At 38.8% G+C, this 24247-nt stretch overlaps 1 protein-coding gene across 1 annotated transcript; it reads left to right on the forward strand.

Moving 5' to 3' along the window:
* The first annotated feature begins 3260 nt into the window (after positions 1-3260).
* On the forward strand, positions 3261-9891 carry kbtbd8 (kelch repeat and BTB (POZ) domain containing 8). The gene is made up of 4 exons (XM_026275390.1): positions 3261-3308; positions 4254-4461; positions 5008-6125; positions 6941-9891. Exons 1-4 carry the CDS (start codon positions 3293-3295, stop codon positions 7402-7404), a joined length of 1806 nt encoding a protein of 601 aa, XP_026131175.1. The 5' UTR covers positions 3261-3292; the 3' UTR covers positions 7405-9891.
* The last annotated feature ends 14356 nt before the right edge of the window (positions 9892-24247 follow it).

Below are 24247 nucleotides of genomic sequence, written 5' to 3' on the forward strand. Positions count from 1 at the left end.
CGAAGTGCCGATCTGAAACGGAGTCGCGAACAGGCTCCGAAATCCCGATCTGAATCAACCGAGTCGCGAACATGCTACGAAGTGCCGATCTGAATCAACGGAGTCGCGAACAGGCTCCGAAGTTCCGATCTGAATCAACGGAATCGCAAACATGCCCCGAAGTGCCGATCTGAATCAATGGAGTCGCGAACAGGCTCCGAAGTCCCGATCTGAATCAACCGAGTCGCAAACAGGTTCCGAAGTGCCGATCTGAATTAACCGAGTCGCGAACATACTCCGAAATCCCGATCTGAATCAACCGAGTCGCGAACAGGCTCCGAAGTGCCGATGTGAATCAACCGAGTCGCGAAGATGCTCCGAAGTCCAGAAGTCCCGATCTGAATCAACCGAGTCGCAAACAGGCTCCGAAGTGCCGATCTGAAACGGAGTCGCGAACAGGCTCCGAAATCCCGATCTGAATCAACCGAGTCGCGAACATGCTACGAAGTGCCGATCTGAATCAACGGAGTCGCGAACAGGCTCCGAAGTTCCGATCTGAATCAACGGAATCGCAAACATGCCCCGAAGTGCCGATCTGAATCAATGGAGTCGCGAACAGGCTCCGAAATCCCGATCTGAATCAACCGAGTCGCGAACATGCTACGAAGTGCCGATCTGAATCAACGGAGTCGCGAACAGGCTCCGAAGTTCCGATCTGAATCAACGGAATCGCAAACATGCCCCGAAGTGCCGATCTGAATCAATGGAGTCGCGAACAGGCTCCGAAGTCCTGATCTGAATCAACCGAGTCGCAAACAGGTTCCGAAGTGCCGATCTGAATTAACCGAGTCGCGAACATACTCCGAAATCCCGATCTGAATCAACCGAGTCGCGAACAGGCTCCGAAGTGCCGATGTGAATCAACCGAGTCGCGAAGATGCTCCGAAGTCCAGAAGTCCCGATCTGAATCAACCGAGTCGCAAACAGGCTCCGAAGTGCCGATCTGAAACGGAGTCGCGAACAGGCTCCGAAATCCCGATCTGAATCAACCGAGTCGCGAACATGCTACGAAGTGCCGATCTGAATCAACGGAGTCGCGAACAGGCTCCGAAGTTCCGATCTGAATCAACGGAATCGCAAACATGCCCCGAAGTGCCGATCTGAATCAATGGAGTCGCGAACAGGCTCCGAAGTCCCGATCTGAATCAACCGAGTCGCGAACAGGCTCCGAATTGCCGATCTGAATCAACCGAGTCGCGAACAGGCTCCTAATTGCGGATCTTAAGAATTCGACCAAAGAATATAAAAAATAACTCTATTTCTCTAATAACTCTAACTCTACGACTCTATGAAAGACTCAGATCACGTATCTAAAAATAAATCGCTATAGTAAAAGAGAAATAATAAGAGGAGTGAAGTTTCCTACCGTTCTGCTGTGTTTGGTCCTCACGTGCGTCTGACGCTCAGCGGCGCGTCTCCGCCCCTCACACGCGCGTTTACAGCGCTAAATTAATCATCTTTGCTAATTATACATTAACTTCATTGTCAGCTTCAGGTACTTCATTTAGTATTGTTCAATGAACTGTTTGAAAAAGGTTGTATTTCAGTAATAATTCTAAATTTAAAAATAAAATATTTAAAATAAATAATAAAAAATAAGATTTTCAGTTACAATAATTAATCCTAAATTTCAACATTAATAACTTACTTTTAGCAACATCAGACGCACGCGCTCACAAGATCTCCCGGCTCTTACTACTGGAGACTCGCACTAAACGGTTCATTTGAATCAGTGAGTGGTCGACTCCAGAACAGCTGCAATCGGATCATTCTAATTCGTAAACGAATCGTTTGGTGCGATTCGCGATCCGATTTAAATGTTTATTTTGAAAAGACTCAGTTCATTCATGATGAATCAGACACCGCTTCTGCGTGTCGGAGCACGTGATATATTAGAGGGAGTAACGATATGTTTTATGAAATGTAGTGAAGTTAAAAGTACGATCTTATGCTTTGGAATGCAGTGAAGTAAAAGTTACTCAAAATAAAACTACTCCAGTAAAGTACAGATACTTGAAAAATGTACTTAAGTACAGTAACGAAGTAAAGCTACTCCGTTACTGTCCACCACTGAACATTTCACTACAAGGTAAGAAAAAAGAAGATTATTTTCGGTTAATTTAGATTAATGAAAGAATGGATAATTGAGGGATGAATAGGTGAGTAAAATTAGGCATTGGGCTACACTAGGGTTTCCCAAATTGGGGTTTGCAAGAGTTGATGAAAAGCTAATAAATAATTAAATAATACAAATACAAATTAAAACAAATAAATAAAATAAATAAATAAATAAATAAAAAGACAAAATTTGTTTACGTCCATGTGATCATTAACCAACATCAGCATAACACTGTTATATTTTAATTTTATATTAAATAATTTAAATATTAACCTACACTTGTCTAAAACTGCACTCTGGCATGACAGCTACAGAAATCAAAGTAACTAAAGAAAAATATTACAATTTGTTTTAAACTAATGCCTATTTTGTCCTGGCTGATCTGGAATAAGGTTCCCAAACTCCACTGATTACTCCTAACATTTCTTTACTCTCTGGGAGTTTTTCCTGGCCATTGTGACATTGTGTTTGCTCACAGGGGGTCTGAGCCTCAAATTATGTAAAGCTGCTTAACAACAATTACTATTGTTAAAAGTACTATACAAATAAATCTTAAGTGAACTGAAAAGAAAAGAAAGAGAGGGAGCTGTGTTAACTCTTTTTACCAAGCTAGTTTTTACCTTTAAGCTATGCATGTGGTAGCACTTGATGTCTGTAGAATTTCAGCTAGAGCAGAAGATACAAAAAATGTGAAGAAAGATAAGAGAAAATTGATTTGTCACCTGTTATTATTCATATATATGAAGCAGACACGTTCAAACCAGTATGCAGAGATCAGAACACACTTTTTTTTCAAGTTTAGTCCCTCTAATCCTGAATATTTGTTTACGTTCTAGCTGTTAATAGTTTCCTGTATAAATTTAACTCCCTAAACACTGGAAACACTGGTTTATCTTCATATATATATATATATATATATATATCAGTTATTCATATCACAAACACAAGCACGGACGTTCCTGATGGAATGTAAATTAACTTGATATTGTTTTGAAGTATTTGGCAAAAACAGACGGGCTCGGAATCCTATTGGCTGTCACGAGCGTTCGGCGACGCTGATTGGCTGCTGCCTGTTTCCGGGGCTCTGTTCCATTAGTGACGTTTTCCCAGTCGCCGTGCGACAGATTGGGGAGAATGGCTGCCAGTGGAGGTTAGAGCTTCTCTTCAAAATCCAAACTTATTTTCAAAAGTTTTCTACTATGTTTGCGCGTTATTAATCTCTGGTTATATTTAGTTTTGACGGAACGAGTTAGAGTTAAACGGTTTGTTCGAATTTACAGCGAACTCCGGTGGTTGTTTGGATATACGTTAGGCAGAAAAGTACGGAGAGGTAGCGGCTAGCGAGACTAGCTCAGCGAGTGACTGTGTAAACAATAGCCTATTAGCTCGCTGGTTTACGATACAGTCATTCACCTGCGTTATCCCTCGTGTAACTCTACACTTTCGTCATATTTAATGCGTTGTCACGGTTTATTTAGTGCTATGAAAGGGCTTTTAGTCTGGATTTGAATGGCTCGACACTGGACTAGCCTGATGTTGTGCTAACCGGTAAAACAGCACCTGGATTAGCACAACTAATAAATTAAGCACCGAAACTCGATTGCTCGTAGTAACTAAACGCATTTATTCTGTCAGATTACCAGGAGTGTTAAATGTCTGAGGTCGTCGAAAGCAATATTAGTTCATTGCTCAGTTCTCTTGACAAGTTTTACAGTAATGTCGTGGGGGCTGTGGTTGGTTGGTTAATGGATAACATGTTTTGTCAGATTTTTTTTTTTGTTCTGAAAAAGCTCTTAAAGAATATTAGCATGTAAACAAGGATGTCACTGACTTTGCACAGAGCCTGTGGGTTTGAGACATCTGTTGAATGAGATCTTAACCATTTTTTCCCCTGTTTTATTTTTGTGTTGAAAATCAAATGTAGTTCTAAAAAAATAAAGAGATAATACATTGTAATATGGGAACTGAGCATTTTTACATGTCAGTTTATAAGCTAGAAACTAAAACTGACTGCAAAATATTCATACTTGTAACTTGTCATGTTTATTGTCACTGTAAAACCTGGAATCAGCTGACTAACTCTTTTGTCTTGTAGACGTAGGAAAGCTGTTACAAGTACAGAATGGGACTCCAGCAAGCACAAGCTACAACGGGGTAGATGCCCTTCATGCCTGTAACATCCTCCAGCAGCTTAAAGCCTTGTACGACGAAGCTCAGCTGACTGACATTGTCGTGGAAGTGGACCATGGCAAAACATTCTCTTGTCACAGAAACGTCCTCGCTGCCATCAGTCCTTACTTCAGGTGGCTCCTCCACACATCAGTGCTTTAAAACTTTAAATATAAACCAATTACATTATTGTAGACAATGATTTTGTTGATGTCAGACTTTAAGCTTTGATGTCATGGACATGTAAACTTGTTAACTCTGGCGTGCTAAATAAAGTATTGCCACCTCAGAAAGAAATTTGCATTTGCAAAGGCTAAACAAGTTTTCACCCCCTGGAGCATTGACCTGCTGGTTTGCATCCATATTAACTGTTTAAAAAGCTTCTGTAGGAGTTGACTTTTCTTCTTTAAATAGAATTGATCTTGTCTTGAACCAGGAACACTGCTATGACAAACTACACATTAAATGTAAAATAAAACAAGCTTTGGTGTGCCACTTATTTAGACTTGAACATGCTTAAGTACTGGAAATGGAATCGCTTATTGTAGAACCACAGTTGACTAAATACTGTCATAAAAACTATTTCCATAGACGCTGCCTTTCCTCTGGTAAAATATAGTCAGTCGACAACACTGTGTTTTTGTTCACATGGTAATAGTGTTTGTTTTATCTTTTGTCAGATCCATGTTCACAAGTGGCCTTACAGAGAGCAGTCAGCGGGAGGTGCGGATTGTTGGCGTGGAGTCTGAGTCCATGCATTTGGTTCTGGACTACGCTTACACCTCACGTGTCACTCTAACCGAGTCTAACGTGCAGGCACTGTTCACCGCCGCCAGCATCTTCCAGATCCCAGCCCTCCAAGACCAATGTGCTCAGTTTATGATCAGCCGTTTGGACCCTCAGAACTGCATCGGAGTCTTCATGTTCGCAGATGCTTACGGCCACCAGGAGTTGCGGGAGCGCTCGCAGGATTACATCCGCAAGAAGTTCTTGTGCGTGATGGGAGAGCAGGAGTTCCTTCATCTGACCAAAGAACAGCTGGTCAGCATTCTCAACAGCGATGATCTGAACGTGGAAAAAGAGGAGCATGTGTACGAAAGCATCGTGCACTGGTTGGAGTATGACTGCTCACGTCGGGAGGCAGATTTACCTGAGGTTTTTGCCAAATGCATCCGCTTGCCCCTGCTGGACGAGGCCTTTCTGAGCCGTATACCCCCAGCCTTCGCCCTGGCCTTGTCCAGGGATCCCTCGGATAAGGGTCAGCTCAACGGCACCAATGGCTGTTCGCAGCGGCTGGGTATGACTGCATCCGAGATGGTCATCTGCTTTGACGCGGCTCACAAGCACTCAGGGAAGAAGCAGACCGTGCCTTGCCTGGACATTGTTGCCGGGAAGGTGTACAAGCTTTGCAAGCCACCCAATGACCTCAGAGAGGTTGGCATTTTGGTCTCTTCAGAGAATGACATCTTCATCGCTGGAGGCTATCGGCCGAGCAATAGTGAGGTGTGCATTGACCATCGTGCAGAGAGTGACTTCTGGCAGTACGAGCATGCTGGCAACAGGTGGCTCCCGCGATCACCCATGCTGCGGGCGCGCATCGGCTGCAGGCTAGTGCACTGCTGCGGGAAACTCTACGCTATGGGTGGTCGAGTGTATGAAGGGGACGGACGAAATGCTTTGAAATCTGTGGAGTGCTATGATGCCAGAGACAACTGCTGGACAGCGGTCAGTCCCATGCCGGTGGCCATGGAGTTCCACAGCACAGTAGAGTATAAGGACCGCATCTATGTGCTGCAAGGTGAGTGGAGTCACACGGAATCAGGGTCATCAAAGTGTGCAAACACATATATCCTTGTAATTCATTGGCCTGTCATGTCTTTTTTGCTCTACTTGGATAAAAAGGTCAGGTTGGGTTCACCTTTCTCCGCAAAATCAGCAATAACTGAGAGCACAAAACAGCTAGACTAGTATTTCATAATGGACTGAAATTTTAGCCGCTGAATATTTTCAACAGACAATGCCATAGAAATTGAAATAAAGACTGCTTAAAGTCTTAAATAAAAGATGTAAAAATATTAAGGTTTATTTATTACACTTTTTGGTGTGACAGGGCTTTTATATTTGTAATATATAGAACTTCTTATTGTAAAAACTATCAAGCCCTACTTATATTTAAAAAGTAATTTGAAAGTAACGTAACACGTTACTTTCCATAAAAAGTAACTAAGTAATGTAATTAGTTACTTTTTTGAGAGTAATGCAATATTGTAATGTATTACGTTTAAAAGTAACTTTCCCCAAAACGGATAATGAGTAACTGGAAAGAAAATAAATCTTAAAAACTAACAAAAATGTAAAATACTAATATTTATAAAATTAATATATCTCTCTCAATAAAAATGATAATTATTGAAAATTTAACTAAGATTACAATAAACACTAAAAAGGTAATTCAAAATATTAATAATAAAAAATAAAACTTTTCAACCAAGTAGTTTAATTTTGGTGCTACGTAATATAAATGACTAATTTGTGATATCAATTACATATTTAGCAATTTTGGCCATCCATTTGGATATTGATCATTCTTTTTTTTTTATGACGTTTTCCCAGGAGAATACTTCTTCTGTTTTGACCCACGCAAAGACTACTGGGGGCATTTACCATCCATGAAAGTTCCTCGTACTCAAGGCTTGGCCGCCCTGTACAAAAACTGCATCTACTACATAGCAGGCATCTGCAGAAACCACCAGCGCACGTTTACGGTGGAGGTGTACGACATCGAGCAGAACACCTGGTGCCGTAAAAGAGACCTCCCCTTCGAGCAAGCGACCAGCCCCTACATCAAGGTGCTTCTGCTTCAGGGCAGATTGCATCTGTTTGTTCGTGCTACGCAAGTCATGGTAGAAGAACACGTGTTTCGTACCAGCCGTAAGAATTCTCTCTACCAGTACGACGATGAAACTGACCAATGGACAAAGGTCTACGAGACGCCGGACCGCCTCTGGGACCTCGGCCGCCATTTCGAGTGTGTGGTGGCCAAACTATACCCTCAGTGTCTTCAGAAAGTGCTGTGAGCGTCGAGGATGTGCTGTTTGAGACAGCTGATCAATATTTTTGGAGAAGAGGGATGATGGTACTGCTCAATACATGGTGCTGTTTGTGTCCCCAACACCAGAACTGCAGGGGAAGTCTTAAAGCGTTAAAGGTTTCAATCAATAAACTCGAGGGTGCTGTTTGAAAAAGGAAAAAGTATTTTATGTTAGACAATGGTGCACAAAGAACCCACACAATCGCTTGTTTTACAGTTAGAAAAGTGAATCATAAGTGCAATTATCTTTTTTTTTTTTTTTTTTTTTGCAGATGTTGAGTGTTTCTGCTCCTTTATATCTAGTTTTTGTTGCTGTTTTGGCTTGGGTTGTTGGCATGCATCGTTGGCGAACATGAGCAGTTGATGTCCTTAAGGACAAGCAGTATGTCAACAGTTGAGAAAAAAAAAAAAAACTAGCTGTAAAAAATAAATGTGTAAAGCTATAAATATTCATACGGGTATGATGAGCATTTTTGCTCACTGTTAGTGTGAATACTGAGTTTTTTTTATTGTAATTTCTTTCAGGTTTTCAGCTGAATAAGTTGACTTTGTGGTTTGCTTAAGCATTTAGTTAGAGAATTTTGATTATTAATGGAAAGCAATTTGTATGCCAAGATGTACATGTACGTGGCTCTTTTTTCTTTTCCCTTTTAAGTCAACTTGTGTGCTAAAACATCACCGCAGTTTTGAATTTTCATTTGGATCTATATCTTTGCAATTTCGGATCACCAGCCAGATCTTTAGTGAGGTTACAAGATTTTACTCAGCCTCCATATTGGAGAAGGAAAACAGGATACCAGCTTTATGTGTAGCTGCAATCAAAAGTGTGCAGTTTGTTGACAGCCAAACACAGCTCAGATCAGGAGAGAACATTGATAGGGTTGGAGAAGAGGTGGCCAAAATGTGGATGCTCACATTCCACTGTCATTTACTGACTCCTCGTATCTGAAACCTAAAGGTGCAGAAGATAGATGCCTCCAAAATGCCAAAACATGTTCAAGGAGTCTTAGCCTGCACCCCATGGCAGCAATAACAGGTGTTCTGTCAGATAAAGTGCATTAGAAACTTAAGCGATGATGTTTTCGTAAATAATTCCAGAAAAATGGAATGGAGCCTTTGTTTTGCCATCGTGGGTTGGTTAACGTTCAATGAGATGTGTTTCTATCCAGGGATGTTACAGTGCCTGTTCACATGAAAAGCCCAGGCATCAGTGATGGAGTGAGAAAAGCCACTATAAAGTCTTACAGTTCAGTTTGCTTTGACTTTAGGATAAGTCTGTTTCGCAAATGAATCCAGTCCTCCTATATTAGTTTTTTCCCTGTAAAATGAACACTTTCTTTCTTTGTTCCCTCCATCCCCTCATCTTCCAGTCTCAAACTACAGAGAAGAAGAATTGTTTTTGGTTCTGCTTTTTTGACAATCTTGTACAGAATGTACAGCGATTTTTTACAGCCATTCGTCATTGCTCGACACTTCCAAAAGATGTATGATGTATGATTATAAGTTATTGTCTGTCGACATTTGTGTTGTTTTTCCAGCCTCATGTTTATTTCGTCACGCAGGTTCCTGATTTTGCACTACATTATTTCCTCCCTTGAGAGCTTCTCAGAATACAGCGCTCTGTTTTCAGAGACTGGGGACGTGGTGAACGGCATCTTTAAATAGGACAGCTGATGTGCTCTCATGTCGGGCTCTGTGGCGCCTGCGAGGCCCAGCTTCATCTGGGGTTTTGGTGAAGGGAGAGGGATGAGAGATTGCATTGGCTTTGGTGCAGCTGCCGCACGTGTCACATACTTGCATACGCTCAGTAGCACGGGAACCAGAAATGGACACTTCTCAGGATTATTGTTGATACACAGTACTGTATTTAAACGGTTTGTTGTATGTGTAATATACTGTACCATATGTTTGCTGTACTTGCACAGTTTTTTTTTTTTGAAAATAGATTTTTTTGGTCCTTTTAGCTGGGTGTGTTTTTTTCTTTTTCTTTTAATTGTAATATTTACTCTTAGGTTTTTTTGATTATAATTTTGCTCTGTTAAAAAGTTGTGAATCACAAAACACGGACATTAACAAGCATTTTTTTTTGTCTGTGTTTCTTTGTGATTGCGTCAGTCTTAAAGAACACAAAGCATTACAGAAAATAAGTTATGGCAGTGCTACTTTCCAAAACACCAGATGTTAAATAAAAGCTTGGAAAGAGTTTCTAAATGATACTTTAGTGTTGTTGGCTGCTGCCGGTGTGAATGCTTTACAGCCAGTTCTTCCATTTGTCACAGCTTGCAGTTAATTTATCCACAGAAATTTAAACAGTGTTTTCTTTTCCTTTTGCATTACTGCTTTACATTTTGTTCATTTTTTATGTATTTGGTTTGCTTGTATGTCTGGTGTGAGAGTTTGGTAAACATTCATTGATCTCTACTGTGAAATTCACCTTGCACATAATTTGAAAAATAAAACAATAAAAAGTAAATGAGCAGTGCTGGTATTTTTGCAATGAGTAAAGGACTGATATAGGAAGGTGAAAAGGTTTTTTTATATTTTTATTTTTTTTTGTATTGTAACAGCTTTTTTACCCCACCCCACAATATTAATTTTTTAAAAGTTTAAATATTACATGCAATCTTTTGACTATGAGGTTTAAAAAATATGTAACAATGAATATGGTAAAATAATGATAAAAAAAATAGCGATGTTGCTTTTCATTGTCGCAAAGTCATTTTTGTTATATATATAACAATGCCACTGAGAAAAAAGTTATATCTCATCTCCAACTGCTTGCACTACTATAACATAATAAAATATATGGTCTTAGATACTACTTTTATTATTATTTATGGCCCTGCTTGGATGTCCTGGCTGATAAACACCTTATTTTTTGGGCACTAGCAAATTCATTGTATTGTTTCAGCAAACACCCTTTAAAATGTTTCAGTCATATGTAGAAAGAAGCTATGAAGGTAAAGTAAAGTAATACTTTTGTAGTGATCTAGACAGCTAGTTTTCTTTTAATATAAAATCAAAATTTTTAAAGAATGGCTGTTGTCGCTGCTTTTCTCTTTATGAAGTGGTTATGTCTCATAAATCAGACCGAGCTTACAATCATGTCGATCTGACTGGTCATTTCTGCTTTCATCTCACTTGGCTTCACTTGAATTGACCATCTACTTTAAAGAGTTTCTCCCTCATGCTGGGGTATGTGCAATTGAATTATTCAACAGAAAAGCTATTTATCATCAAATTAGGAGAACTGAATATTCATTTGCTCCAAAATTGTGACAAATGAGATAATTAACTTGTCAACTTATCTAACAGACTTCTGCTCTCAAATCTAAAAAGAAAAAGTGTTCAGAATTCATTTCAAGACACAGTCACTGACAAACATATTACATATCTAATATAGCCAACCATATAAACGGGTTCCTAAGTGTCTGTTATGCTAGTAGCATGCAGGAAGAACATATTTAAAAAAAAAAAAAAAAAAAAAGACAGATAGCGAGAAAAGGAGTGTGAGACCCAGTATTCCCATGTGTAATAGCAAAGGCAGAGGGCTTCATCATACTGCCCTTGGCTTCACTTTCCCCAATGTCACCCTATTTGCAGTGGAAGAAAGACAGCAGGAATACATCAGACACACTTCCACCGCTTCTCCACCACACACACAAAACAAATGCTCCCAGCTGGAGCTCCATCATAAGCTCACCTGAGCAGCTTTGACTTTGGCAGTCGGGCTGTTGGAAATGTAATGGAAGAGAGACTCCTGATTCCGCAGGAGAGCCCACCTCACTGAAACGAGACAAATGCACAACTGCTATTTCTTTTGTTTAGAAAGCAATGACATAAAAACCAGATCCATTACGGTGGAGACAATCAGAATGCCTGCAGCTCATGTGGAATGAAGGTTCATTTTCATGCTTGTATTTTTCATCCCGTTTTTTCCTTCGAGCTTGTAAGAAACGTATTCATGTCTGGTGTTCTTCACGAGGACGTGCGGTTTCCTATGTAATTTATAACCTAAACACAATCGCAAAAGCTTTTCAAGGTTGTAGGCCTAAGCATTTGCAATGAAGGATAATCATGCCGTCGTCAGCTGGTAACTGTAATCTTTGAAAATGATCCATGTTTCGAAAACGTGTAATCTTCCTTATGTTTATGAGAGATGCAGAATTATGAGAGGTTGTATATTTTGTAAGCCTGGAAAGATGCGCATGTAATAATCACTTTTGTGTGGAAGTGTCTGTTGATTGATGTTTTCTATTGTTCCTTTGGTGTGACATTGTAAGGTAGATGAAATATGATTCATTTTCTTTCCTAGGGGTGAAACAAGAATCCAAAATGTTTTGATTTACTGTATAATTTTTTTTAAGTCTACAATAAATGTATTTTCCAATTAATTTCCAAAACTGTCTTCAAAATGCTTTAAAAAGATCAGTCATGTGAATTATTTGTATTTGTAACAATAATTGCAAAGGCCTAAGTTGACCGGAACATAAATACTGTGATTACACAGGAAACGTAAATTGCTCATGGTCATCATCTAGGCAGAATATTAATAATGCCCATATGTGTGCATATCATATATATGTCATGTGCATCAGGTTTTAAAAAGACAGAACTGCTTTTAAAGTAATACCTGCTGCAGTCTGTCATTAATGTTAATTAAAAACAAAAGACAAAGAGATTACACTTTCTTCGCCAAAAAAATTGCAGTAGCTTGAATAAAGATTAATCTATATTCACTTTATAGTTTATGCATTTTCAATTTGTAGTGCAATTACAAATTGTAATTTGTTTTCAAAGCCTATTAAATTCAGTTATACCAACCCGATCTCACGGTGGCTTATTCGTATGAATTTGTACGACCACACTCTGCCAAATCGTACGTATTTTACGAGTTGCACAATTCGTATGATTTTGTACGAATGACCTACACCTAACCCCGCCCCTAAACCTAACCGTCACTGGGGTTGTATAAAATCGTACGAGTGAGGTCGTACAAATTCGTACGAATAAGCCACCTCGTAAAATATGTACGAATTGGTCGTGAGATAGCGTTGGTTATACCGTAACGTTAAATGGCTATATTTAATGAATTAAACTGAGGGAAAATGCATTTAATATAGACATCAGTATACTACTGGTATATCAACTGGCTTTCATTAATAATAGACTGCTTTGAGGAAATATGACTAAATATGAATAAATGCAATATATATATATATATATATATATATATATATATATATATATATATATATATATATATATATATATATATATATAGCATTTATTCTTTGCCACCTTACATTATACAGTGTCAATGAGATCATTATTTAAATGAAATAAACATTTTTAAGAACCATTGTTTAGAAACATTGAAAATTGTAAACTAAATGAAAAATTATACACGTTTTATGAGTCTTTTAAAACCCTGGCTATATGACAAAAAGAAAAAGTAGCAAACTGAAGTGCATCATTAAGCTGGTAAGTCTCTTTTGTTGCTCGGGGTTGTTTTCTTCAGTACGATACGTGACTGTGACCTAATAGGTGTCATCAGGAATGGGTTTTTATTACAGTTGGAGAGGATATGAGATGAATTGAGAAGCAATCTTGTAGGTGACTGATATTTGAGCGTTTATGGGCGTAATGGTACTGAACAAATCTTTCTCATCAAAATGCTTTTCTTTCTTTTGCTCTATGTCATGTGAGCAATAATGAATTGCTTTATAACAGGCACGTGTTCAGAGTTAGTGATGTGAGGTGTTGCTATGCTATTAAAAACACTATCACACATTTGCACATAAGAAAGCAGCTGTTCTGATGCTTTGATATAAGGACTGTAAATGTTCTTAATTAAGCATTAGAAAGAGCTGTTCTTCAGACCAGCCTCTTGACTGCTGAATGTGATATTGCTTTTATAAAATAAATGATTTAATGAACAACGTAATAACAAGTAAAACTCACATTTTAGACACAATTATTATTAATACACAACGCCATCCTTTACACTATTTTCAACACCCTGCACATGAAACTACATTCTGAAAATTCCACCTCAATAAGGTATTGAAAAATTTGTACAAATTGTACAATAGTAGTTTTCCATATGTAAAGTTGAATTAAATCAAAACTCAATTCACAGTCTTTACACATTTGTAGATCTAGAGTTCAAGATGTTATTATAATGCTATCTTGCTTCAATCAGAGTTATTAGTTATGACTTCCAACTGGTAAATAGTCTACAAACTCTTGTGATAAATGATAGTGACTGATATTGGTAGGTTTAGTTATATTGCTGCCACTGTACTAGTAGTATTTTTAATTGAAGGAGACGCAGACATGTGTCTTTTGTGAGGCAGCACAGAGAGATTCTTCTGGCTCGGCTGGTATAAACACAAGCATTGACTAGAGTTACAGCGATCAGCTCTGGTAGCCATGTCAGAGCCTAATGCACCACAGAGTAAATGGGGTTATCCAAGCAATAATGTCAAGGAAAGCCCTTTATACTTGGGAGCTGCCATCTATAAAGTGTTTCTTGGAGGTTATAGTACATTAAAGAATGATCATGTGAATTTTATGTATGCCAGGTGACCTGTTAATGTGAAAAAACTGTTTCCATTGCAGCTTTGTCAAATTTTCCTTTTCAATTTGCCTGAAAAACCACCTCGCTGACAGCAATTTGTCCAGCTTACAGCAAAACACGTTTTGGTTGATTTTGCTACAGGGTGAGTAGATGAGCACTCTGGAGTATATATCATTGGGCTTTATTTAGCTAAAGCCAGTTGTTTCTCATTATTTAGGCCTTTGGGTCTCTGTGAACTTCTAAAACAAGTCTCTGCAGATCACTATGGTCCCACTGTCCCTCCTCGGAGCACTGAGTATGCATGCTCAGGGAAAAGAACATGGACTGTAGACCTCTGACTTGTCTCTTTCTCTCATTTTCACTCTCTGAATGTAATTACGTCTGTGCCATCCCATTGCCCCGGGACAGGAGTGTGGTGCATGTGCCAGCCCTGAAGGACTGCCCAGCGAGCCTCATTACCCTACCACGACCTGCCACAGAGGACAGGAGAATAGATAAAGAAGGAATTAGTGGCCTCTGTGGCCACACGGCATCCCAAAGTGCAGCAGTGACTGTAAACGCTTTCTGTAAATCTGAATACTCAGTCCAAGCTAGAAACCTAACATTACTAACACTACAATGAATCACAAAATATTTTATGATTTTCATGATGCGATGCATGTAAGAGCAACTTATTGAATTATTAATAATAACTAAATTAGTATAAGAACAAGCACCACTATTGCAGCGTAGGCCGGTTCAGACTAAGAATGATAAAGTTCTGTTTATTATAAGTGGCCACTGCAGTTATGTTGTATACCTCTTTAAATGCTCAAGCGCTTTAAAGTCTGACTGTGAATTCTGACTCGCTGTCAATGTTTTATTGGACTATTAGGAGGCCACAAATGATAAGGGCCATTGAGGGAATCTGGCCAGGACAACCCTACCCTTTATGAGAAGTGCCATGGGGTTTTTTGATGACCACAGAGAGTAAGGACCTCGGTTTAATGTCTCATCCATTTATTGTAAAGTGTCCCGATCACTATTCTGGGGTGGTAGGACCCACACAGACCAGAGGATGAACTTCTCCTGCTTGCAACCTAGTTTTCCCTGAAGTTCTCCCATCCAGGTACTGGCCAAGCCCAGCCCTGCTTAGGGTTACTGGGCAACCAGTCATTAGCCTGACTACGTCAGACTTCCTACTTCCGCTCAATTTCATTTCGCTTCTGTACTCTGTCTGCGAAGCAAAGTGAAGTAGCAGAGTCTGGTATTACCAGGCTAACCAGTCATGGGCTACAGGGTGTAATGACTGCTGGTTACAGCAGATCTGAATGCAAGCTTAGAGACTGAAGAAGTTGAATCCAGTGATTAGAGAAGTCAGACACGTGTCACAAGAGAAGTTTTCATTTAAAAAAAGAAAAAACATCTGCATGTATGATTTGTTCTCAATAAGAGCAGAAACAGGCATTTAGGAAAATGACATAGGGAAATTTTAACCAGACTATGTTACAGACTTTTCTTTAAGACCTTAAAAATCATATCAACCAAAATGGGCATCCGATGACCCCTTTAAGTTGATCAGGTAGATGAGCTCCACCTGTGCTAAGTTGGTTGATTATCTGATCGTGCACATCCAAAACCTTTTTAATACAACATCACATTTCAGCATCTGTCCAAGCTGACAACATTTCTTTCCACAATCACGCTTTCTGACTCCCATGTCTCAGGTTTATAACTAAACAACATGGAGTAACTGCATGAGCTTCTACAGAACATTTTACGACTGGCTCGAACTCTTGACTTTTCACTTGCTCAAACCATTAATCTTACAGCTTTGTTCGCATGTAGCATCAATACAGAACTAATCTAGCAATGTTACAACTTCTGAAGCCAGTGAACTGCCAGAGCTGATCTGCCACCGTTTTGACAACGGGTCTCGTTCACAGATGACCTCTACATGGAAAGATGCAGTTCCAGAAAATGCTGTAAGTGTGAAATGTTTTCAAAACCTTCCACAAAAAGTGTCAGCCCGTCTCCTCTAACATTTTCAGGAACTCAACCATATAACTTGAGAAATGCTGACTGGCTCCTTCAGACAGGAAAGTTGTCACTTCCTGGAATTCTCTACCTCTTTCACAAATACATTATGCTGACAACACTGAAAGATAGTCTGCCTCTGATGTCTTCTGATGCCTGTAATGCCCTAAATCCTTGCTTCTGGGATGTGCTGTTACATGATTTCAATTATCTCTGAATTTCTAAGAGAACAATCGCACAAAGCTCATTGGTCCTAATGAAAACTTTAATGACGTCATTAAAACAAGAAGACTAATATTCAAAGGTTTATAGACATCATTGTTCAGCAAAAAAACTCTGAAATGAGAATCCTCTCTCTCCCCTTACCTACATCTCCCTCTCTGTAGTTGAAGACAAGTGCAATGTTCATTTGGAAGATGAAGCGACATTAAATTGGATTTTTGTGGTGAAGGAGGCAGCGCCCAGTGAATTGTCCAGAGTCTCTAATTTATTACCATTTAAATAGAGGAATCATTTCTGAAATTATTTCAGCTTCCGTTAATGGGTTTTTAGTTGCCAATGTGAAATGAAATGGAACCCTAATGTGCACAGAGCAGAAATGGTCTTAATTTAATCACAGACCACACCACATTTAGGAATGACCACACTAGTCTCGGAAATGGAACTCATTTGGTTTCAATCTTTATTTTTCACAGGCTTTGGGCTCTCCTCCAACCTTCGGCCTTCACTGACGATACTGGGATATATTTCCAAGCCAGAAGGCCCCTAGCACATGGATTTGCTGCCATGGCAAGAAGTCCAGTTTTTCTTCTGGCTCCTCTAAATCAGCAATGTTTTATCTGTTTGTCTTAGTCCTGGCTGGCCGAACAAGAGCTTTCAATACATATTAAGGCAGAGTAATGTTAAGAGATACTTCATTTTTGGCTTAGGATCGATTTTTAGTCCAAAACTAGATTTTCATTCTTTTTCATTGTCATCGTTACATATTTTTCATCCAAACTCATGATTTAACATTGTTTTGTAGAGCACAAATTGATATTTAATGAACTCTTGATATTGCAGAATGTTTAGCCTATTACGAAGCACACTGTAGTAAAAAAGTGATTGATCAAACATGACCTTACAAATTGCATTATCAATATGAGCATTTTTTCTTGCAGCAGATATAGATTTGAGCTCAGCCCAAACAGCTTGGTGTGACAATAGAGGCAGTTTTAAAGCCATCAGCATGCATTTAGCAAATGATTATTTTTTCCTCATTTAGGTAACTGGCTGTGTACTCAACATCATCCACTGTGCCCCATCAGCCAAACATTGTGACTTGAATGAATACTCACCACCATTATTTAGATATTCTTGCCTGGAACACATTAGCCAGGCCTGGAACTAGCCTTTACCAACTGGTTTCTAGCTTGAATGTCCCGTTTGTTTTGTGCCCCTAGTCATGGTCTAGTTGTGAATCCAGCTTATTTGGGAATTGCATTCATCATGGTTGGTGCTTTTTGGACCAAATTGAGCTTTGGCAACTTGAGTTCTACTCAAATATGTCATGTATATGGTAGAAGAGTATATCTTTGTGCTGGGATTTTACTGTTTCTGCCAATTGGCGTTTAAAAGTTTGGTGTTGGTATGATTTTTTTTCAGCAGCCTTAATCCATTCTTCAGTGTCATAAGATCTTTCAGAAATCATTTATGCTTATGCTTATTTGATTAACATTTCTTATTGACGCAGATCTGTTTAATATTTTTATGAAAACATTTGAAAACGATTGAAAATGAAGCTCAGCAGAACAAGATTTACTGAAAATAAAATGGGTCCAATTGGTCTTTACTGTCACTTTTCAACTATGTAATGCATCTTTGGTGAATAAAGGTATAAATCAATTTAAATAAACCCTAAATAAACCCCTTTTGAACAGTGTGTATATTTACACGTATTAGATTGATACAATATTTAATATGAAATTATTCTCAACCATTGAGAACCGGCAGAAATATGAAATTAGTTTTTCTCAGGTTGGAGAAGAAACATTAATATTTAAATATTATATTCAACACTGAAGTACCATATCTGTTATACATCTATTCATTACATTTATATAGTTTTTAAATATTTCATCATTATAATATGATTTAAGGGCCATGACCAAAGGTCGGTAAGCCATTGTTTTTCTCCCTTTTCACCCCAAAGCTAAAAAAGCCTTAAAGCTTTCTTCATCTGAGTCAACCATTATATTTCCTATCCCCTGTCTCGCCATAGGTATTAACCACTGGTCTCAGGCATAGCAGGACAATGACATTTACCGTGGCTTTACTGTTCTTCACTTTCCCTTTACTTTTCTCTCAGAGGAAAAGGTCAGACTTGAGGCTTAATAAAGTAGTTGGAACAGTACAAAACAAACAAAATCAGAGCTGAGCCAAAACCAGTTTTTCTCTCTCTGTAGCCTTCCTGCCTAATGTGAGAACACAGAGGTGGCGCTGTAACGCTTTCCAGGGTGTCATTACTGTAAGACATTCCAGCAGAATTGGATTATGGTTGGTGAGTGAGATTTCGCGGTGAGCTTGGGGAGGGAAAGAAAGGCAGTAATTGGTCACGCTTATTTACTGCTGTGAATCAAGTCGGCCCGCTTTGAGTTGCGGTGCACACCCGCTTGAGGATTTGGCTCTCTGCACAAATTACGGAACGTTTTCCAAGCATAAGTAGCTGGAGGCGTAATGAAGTCTCCTTTCACCTCACACTCACTTACTTCACCGCCGTCCCTATCGGCCAACAATAAATGCCAGGAACTGCCCAACGGACCCTAGGCTGCTGACCAAAGCCTTTGTATGTGTTAACAGCACATTACATCATACCTCAGATGGTCGGCTATTATTGAGGACTTCTATTGTGCTTCTAAATAACTGTTTTGTACTAAGTAATTTCAAAGAGGTAAAAGATGTCCTCATTTTGGTGAATTTGAACACTGTTTACAACAGGGGTCTACAGTATAGGCCTACTTTCTTGATGTTGGACATCAGCAGTAATGGTAGAAGTGCCTCTTTGTACTTTCCTTTGCTTTCTTTCGAAGTTTCTAGATATAAACTCAAAGAAAGCAAAAGTATTCACACGTTCATGCACAGACACTTTCAAAAAGTGTTCTAGATATACAACCCAAGCCAGTGGATATCAACTGAGAGAAAACAAGGTTGACTCATGCTGCAGCAAAGTCCGATTTTGGTGGCACAGGTAAACACGCTGTATTGACCTGTATTTGGACAGGAAGTGTCCACTTCAACAGATCTATTCTTGTGTTTTATAATGAGCTGGATTTTTTAGGCCTACTAGTTCTGTGTTGTGACCCCTTTCTGAAACCCATGTTTAATGGAGTAAATAAGCATCCGTCCACAAGCGTACCCACACAAATACACTTTTAGCTCTCTCCTCTGCAGGACAGAGTCATTACATCCCCCCTTTATGCCCCAGCTCCTTGTTATGACCAGAATCCGTATCCCACTGCCAAAACCTGCAGGTCAAACTAATGAGGAAGAAGACAGGAAATTGCAGTAATTAGCCTTTTGCTTTTTTGTGCTCTTAATGAATCTCAGATCAGCCCTTCACTCATTAAATGCTTTTACCTGTGTAATAATTAACCAATGAATACATTAGGAAACAAAAAGAAAAAAAATTAGGGGTGACCACCAGATGGAGACTCATTACCGGTGCACCAATCAGGCACAGGCCCTAATGAGGGCCCTGGTCATCTGCAAACACCCCGAAATGCTGAACGTGATCAATCAAACTCTGGCGGTTGGTTGTTTGGTGTGACGCAGAGCTAAGGGCAAAGAGAACGCCCTCATCATCATCTGCACAGCGGAAAAACTCATTAGCTCACAGTTTTTAATTGCAGCTGCAATGCGTACAGAAATGCTTTTATAACGTCTTTAATGTCCCTTCAATATTTTAGAATTTTTTTCTGGGCAGAAATGTGCAGGAAAAATTAATGTTCTTTGTTTAATATCATCAACATTTAAACGTATTAGCATGACACTAAAAACTGTCTAAAAATTTAGGTAAGAAACAGCTTCACCAAACCGTCTTTTCAGCTACATAGTATTATTTCTGTCTTACAGTCATTCATATGATCACAGAAATACCAGGATGAATGTATATACAGTAGTTTGAATATAAACACTGACATCTATGGTTGCGATCACAACAGAAAAATCACCTTTTGAAAGTAACTGGGGCTTCAAATAACGTTTGTGTTGATTGCATTGTTTCACTGGCGATAAGTGACTGTTAAAAAACATTGAGTCATTCATTCAAGAGATTCCTTTTAAAATGCTGATTCATCCAGTAATAAAACAGGTGAAGTATTTGTGAGTGAGTCATTGAATCGTTCATTCAAAGCACTTTTTCATTTTTAAATTAAAATGTTTGAGAATTCATTCAAATTTATTAAACACTTCTTAAATAGACTGTAGCAATTGATATTTAGTCACACATTATTTTGTTTAGTTCAGAATCATGGGATCGTGATCTCTATTTAGGACAAAAAAAAAAAAAAAATCAGTTTATCCAGAATCATGCAGCTCAAACACACACACAAAACACTTGCCACGTCTTCCAGAAAGCATGGCAGGCAGGTTTGACGACTACTGGAACATGTATGACCTGTATGGTGCTGTTTTTCTTACTGCAGGTTTCTTCTTGTTCACAGTGAATGACTAGCGTAACGGACAGGGCGAGGCAAACGACTCATGAGAGGGGCGCTGGGGTAGAGCAAAGATCAAAGGTCAAAAAAACATAGCACGTACAACGGCTGCGTCAAAAAGATAGAAAACAACATAGAGAGGCATTAAAATTGCAAAACCACTTCCCTTCTTTATTAATGAACTGAATTTTAACAAATATGTAAATTGTTTCTTAAAAGAACGTATTTCACATTTGTGAAATTCAAAGAGCTGTCTCTTTTGCAAAAAAAACATGCCTAATTAATTTATTCTGTTTTAAGCAAGTCTGCTATTTGTTTCTGTGTTTTCTTCGAATTGTATTGTATTGTGATTAAAATTGCATTTCCAATAAAGTTCGTTCCAGCTCATGTGTTAACAGGAGAATTTTGCCTTAAAAATACTTTAGAATGATGTAAAGCCAGAGGCTTAATAATAACTTTAGTTGTTAAAATTCATTTGACGATTTTCTTTGCCTATTTAACCTCTTGTCAAGCCTGAAATACAATATTTTGAATGTTTGGAAACTGTGATAATGACCATAGAATGGCAACTAGAATAAAAGAGGGACGAAACCTCCCGAGGACAAAAACAGGGTGTCAGATCAGGATTTACTATGCAGTCATGACTGTTTGGAGCTTTGTTCAATTTTTCACGCCAATTAGAAAGCTGGGTAACAAGTTTTGAAATGTCATAGCTAAGGGCGTGACTAGCTAATGAAGTGAGTCCCGGATGTTCTGAACCAGTAGCTTGGAGCTGAATGCTCTCTATATATCTCTCTCTAATGTATTTTTCTTTTTCTCGCTCCTTCTTACACACACACACATACTCTCTCACATTCAGCAATTTGCCAAGCCAATAAATTAGGCAGGCCCTGTTCAAGGTCTGGGGACAAGGCAAAGGACGCAGAAGAAAGCCCTTGAGATTGAGAGAGGCCTGCACGCTAGCTGAGTGTGGTTGTCTCTACTTGATTCCACGACCCTTTCGCACTCTTTGTATTTTTTGTCTTTTACGTCCCCCACCCTCGTCATCCATCCCCTAGTGCTTTGGTTTGTAAGTGTTGTCCTTCATGGTCTGGCTTGTACAGAGCTTTCCTTTTTTATGAGCTTGTGTCCAAAGGTTATGAAATGACCCATGCTAGAACACATTAATACACACTATGACCAAAAAAAAAAAAAAACCTTATCCCAGATCAACTCCAGCATTTATAACACTGCTGAGAGAAAAGTTGGATTCTAGAGCTCATGCATAATGTTAAAACGACTTGGTGCTCTATGATCCGTTTAGACCGGTGGTTTTCAGAGTGGAAATAAGTGGGTCGGGCAAAGTGTAAAAATGGTGCTGTGCTTATGACAGAAAAATGTAAGTTCTCAAATTCAGTTATTGGGTCGTTTGTGGTTATAACTGTGTCGCAGATCACAGTGTTGATTTTGAGCTGCGACACTCCTCTCAAGCTGTAGGAAATCAGACCTGACTAAATCATCCACAAATGACTCTTAATAATAATTTAAATGATTTCAAAAACTCATGAGTTGGCTGAATGAATCCTACTGATGAATGCTTCAGTTGATTTCCTTTTGCCATTGGCGACGCTCCTCACAAACAACAGACTACAGTGTGAGCCAGTTCTTGTAATGAATCCGGTTCTTGAAACTGACTCGCGAATTCATGAGTTTTTTCAAATCAAATTTCAATCTGTCAAAGTCTCTGTGGCTACTGAATTAACACAAGACTCGCTTATTGAACTGCGAGTTCCATCTCAAAGCATCATAGCTGTTTTTTCTTGTTGAGACCCCCCCCCCCCCTCAAAAAAAACTATATTGACCACTTTACAACTTTAAAGATATATAAGCCATATCTAAATGCAATACAATTAATTGGTTAAGTAACTGAGAGGTAATTAAAATATCGTTTTATGTTTGTTTTTGTAATGTTTTATTTTAGTTTTTGGTGCATCAGTATCAATTAGAAGGGCTAGATAGGGTTTGCGGGTCCTATAGCATGAAAAAAAGGGGTTCATATATTTTATATCCTGATTATTAAGACAATATGTCCACTGTTCCTACACACTCTTACAAAGAAAAATCATTCATCCCAAAGCTAAACATGTGGGGTTAAAAATTCAGACAAAAATCAGTCATCTTAAATTATCTACCGTATTTTCCGGACTATAAGTCGCACTTTTTTTCATAGTTTGGCTGGTCCTGTGACTTATAGTCAGGTGTGACTTATTTATCCAAATTAATTTGACATGAACCGAGAGAAATGAACCAATAGAAAACATTACCGTCTAAAGCCGCGAGAGGGCGCTCTATGCTGCTCAGTGCTCCTGTAGTCTACACTGAAAACATAGAGCGCCCTCTCGCGGCTGTAGACGGGTAATGTTTTCTCTTGGTTCTAAATAAATGCGACTTATAGTCCAGTGCGACTTATATATGTCATGACGTATTTTTGGACTGTTGCGACTTATACTCAGGTGCGACTTATAGTCCGAAAAATATGGTACACTATCATTTAAAAGTTTGGGGCTGGTAAGACTATTTCAAAAATTCTCTGACAGTAATCAAAGGTGCATTTAAAAAAATATGTACATTAATAACAGTAATATTTTGAAACAATATGTGTATTTTTTTTAAAAATATTTTAGAATGCAATTTATTCTTGTAAACCAAAGCTGAATTTTTAGCATCATTACTCCAATCTTCAGTGTCACATGATCCTTCAGAAATCATTCTAATATGCAGATTTTATGCTCGAGAACCATTTCATATCATTGTCAAAGTTGAAAACAGTTGTGCTGCTTAAGATATTTTAATACAGGCCATGATTTCAAGGATTCTTTGATGCATAAAAGATTCAAAAGAACAGTATTTAAGTACACGTGATAATATCCAAGGATTGCTAGTGCTTTAACAGTTGTGAAAAAAAAAAAAAAAAACGTGGTTACAGAGACATTTCCCTGTAAAACTGCTGTAACAATATCAGCATTTAGACTTACTGTAGTCTTCAGACGTCTTCACAGAACAATAAAAGATCACAGATGAAATATAAGGCAATCAGCGAAGATCTGTTTAAGCTGAAAAATAGGCACAGAGCAACAAAAAGGATGAGAAGCACAAGTGTCTATTTGTCCGTATGTGTGTGTGTGTGTGTGTGTGTGCCTGTTCCAGCCCGCATGTTGCTAAGGGAGGTATTGAAATACTGCATCATCAGTCACTATGCTGTGTGTGTCCCATCTCTGCAAAAGGGGAGGAGATGAAAGTAATTTAATGTACATCTATAATTAATTCCCTCTGTGTGTGCGTGAGAGTGTGTGTGTGGCAGTCGGCCTGGGCCTCTGTGATCGAGTGTATTTATTATGTGCTTTTGAAGGAGGTGGCATGATGGGGCATGGCCCAGTGACATCGTAGTGCAAGACTCATCAGTCCTGCGCCGGGCTATGGGACAAATGTGGGGCACGACAGAACTGCCGTGGCACTTTCTTTCTCTGTAATTCTTTTCTCTGCATCCTTTCCAATGT

This window comes from Carassius auratus, chromosome 11 (genome assembly GCF_003368295.1).
Source record: "Carassius auratus strain Wakin chromosome 11, ASM336829v1, whole genome shotgun sequence".
NCBI classification, from domain to species: Eukaryota; Metazoa; Chordata; class Actinopteri; order Cypriniformes; family Cyprinidae; genus Carassius; species Carassius auratus.

Coding starts and splice junctions, on each gene's coding strand:
- kbtbd8 (XM_026275390.1), top strand. Junction 4,462..5,007: donor GCCATCAGTCCTTACTTCAG/GTGGCTCCTCCA, acceptor ATCTTTTGTCAG/ATCCATGTTCACAAGTGGCC. Junction 6,126..6,940: donor CCGCATCTATGTGCTGCAAG/GTGAGTGGAGTC, acceptor ACGTTTTCCCAG/GAGAATACTTCTTCTGTTTT.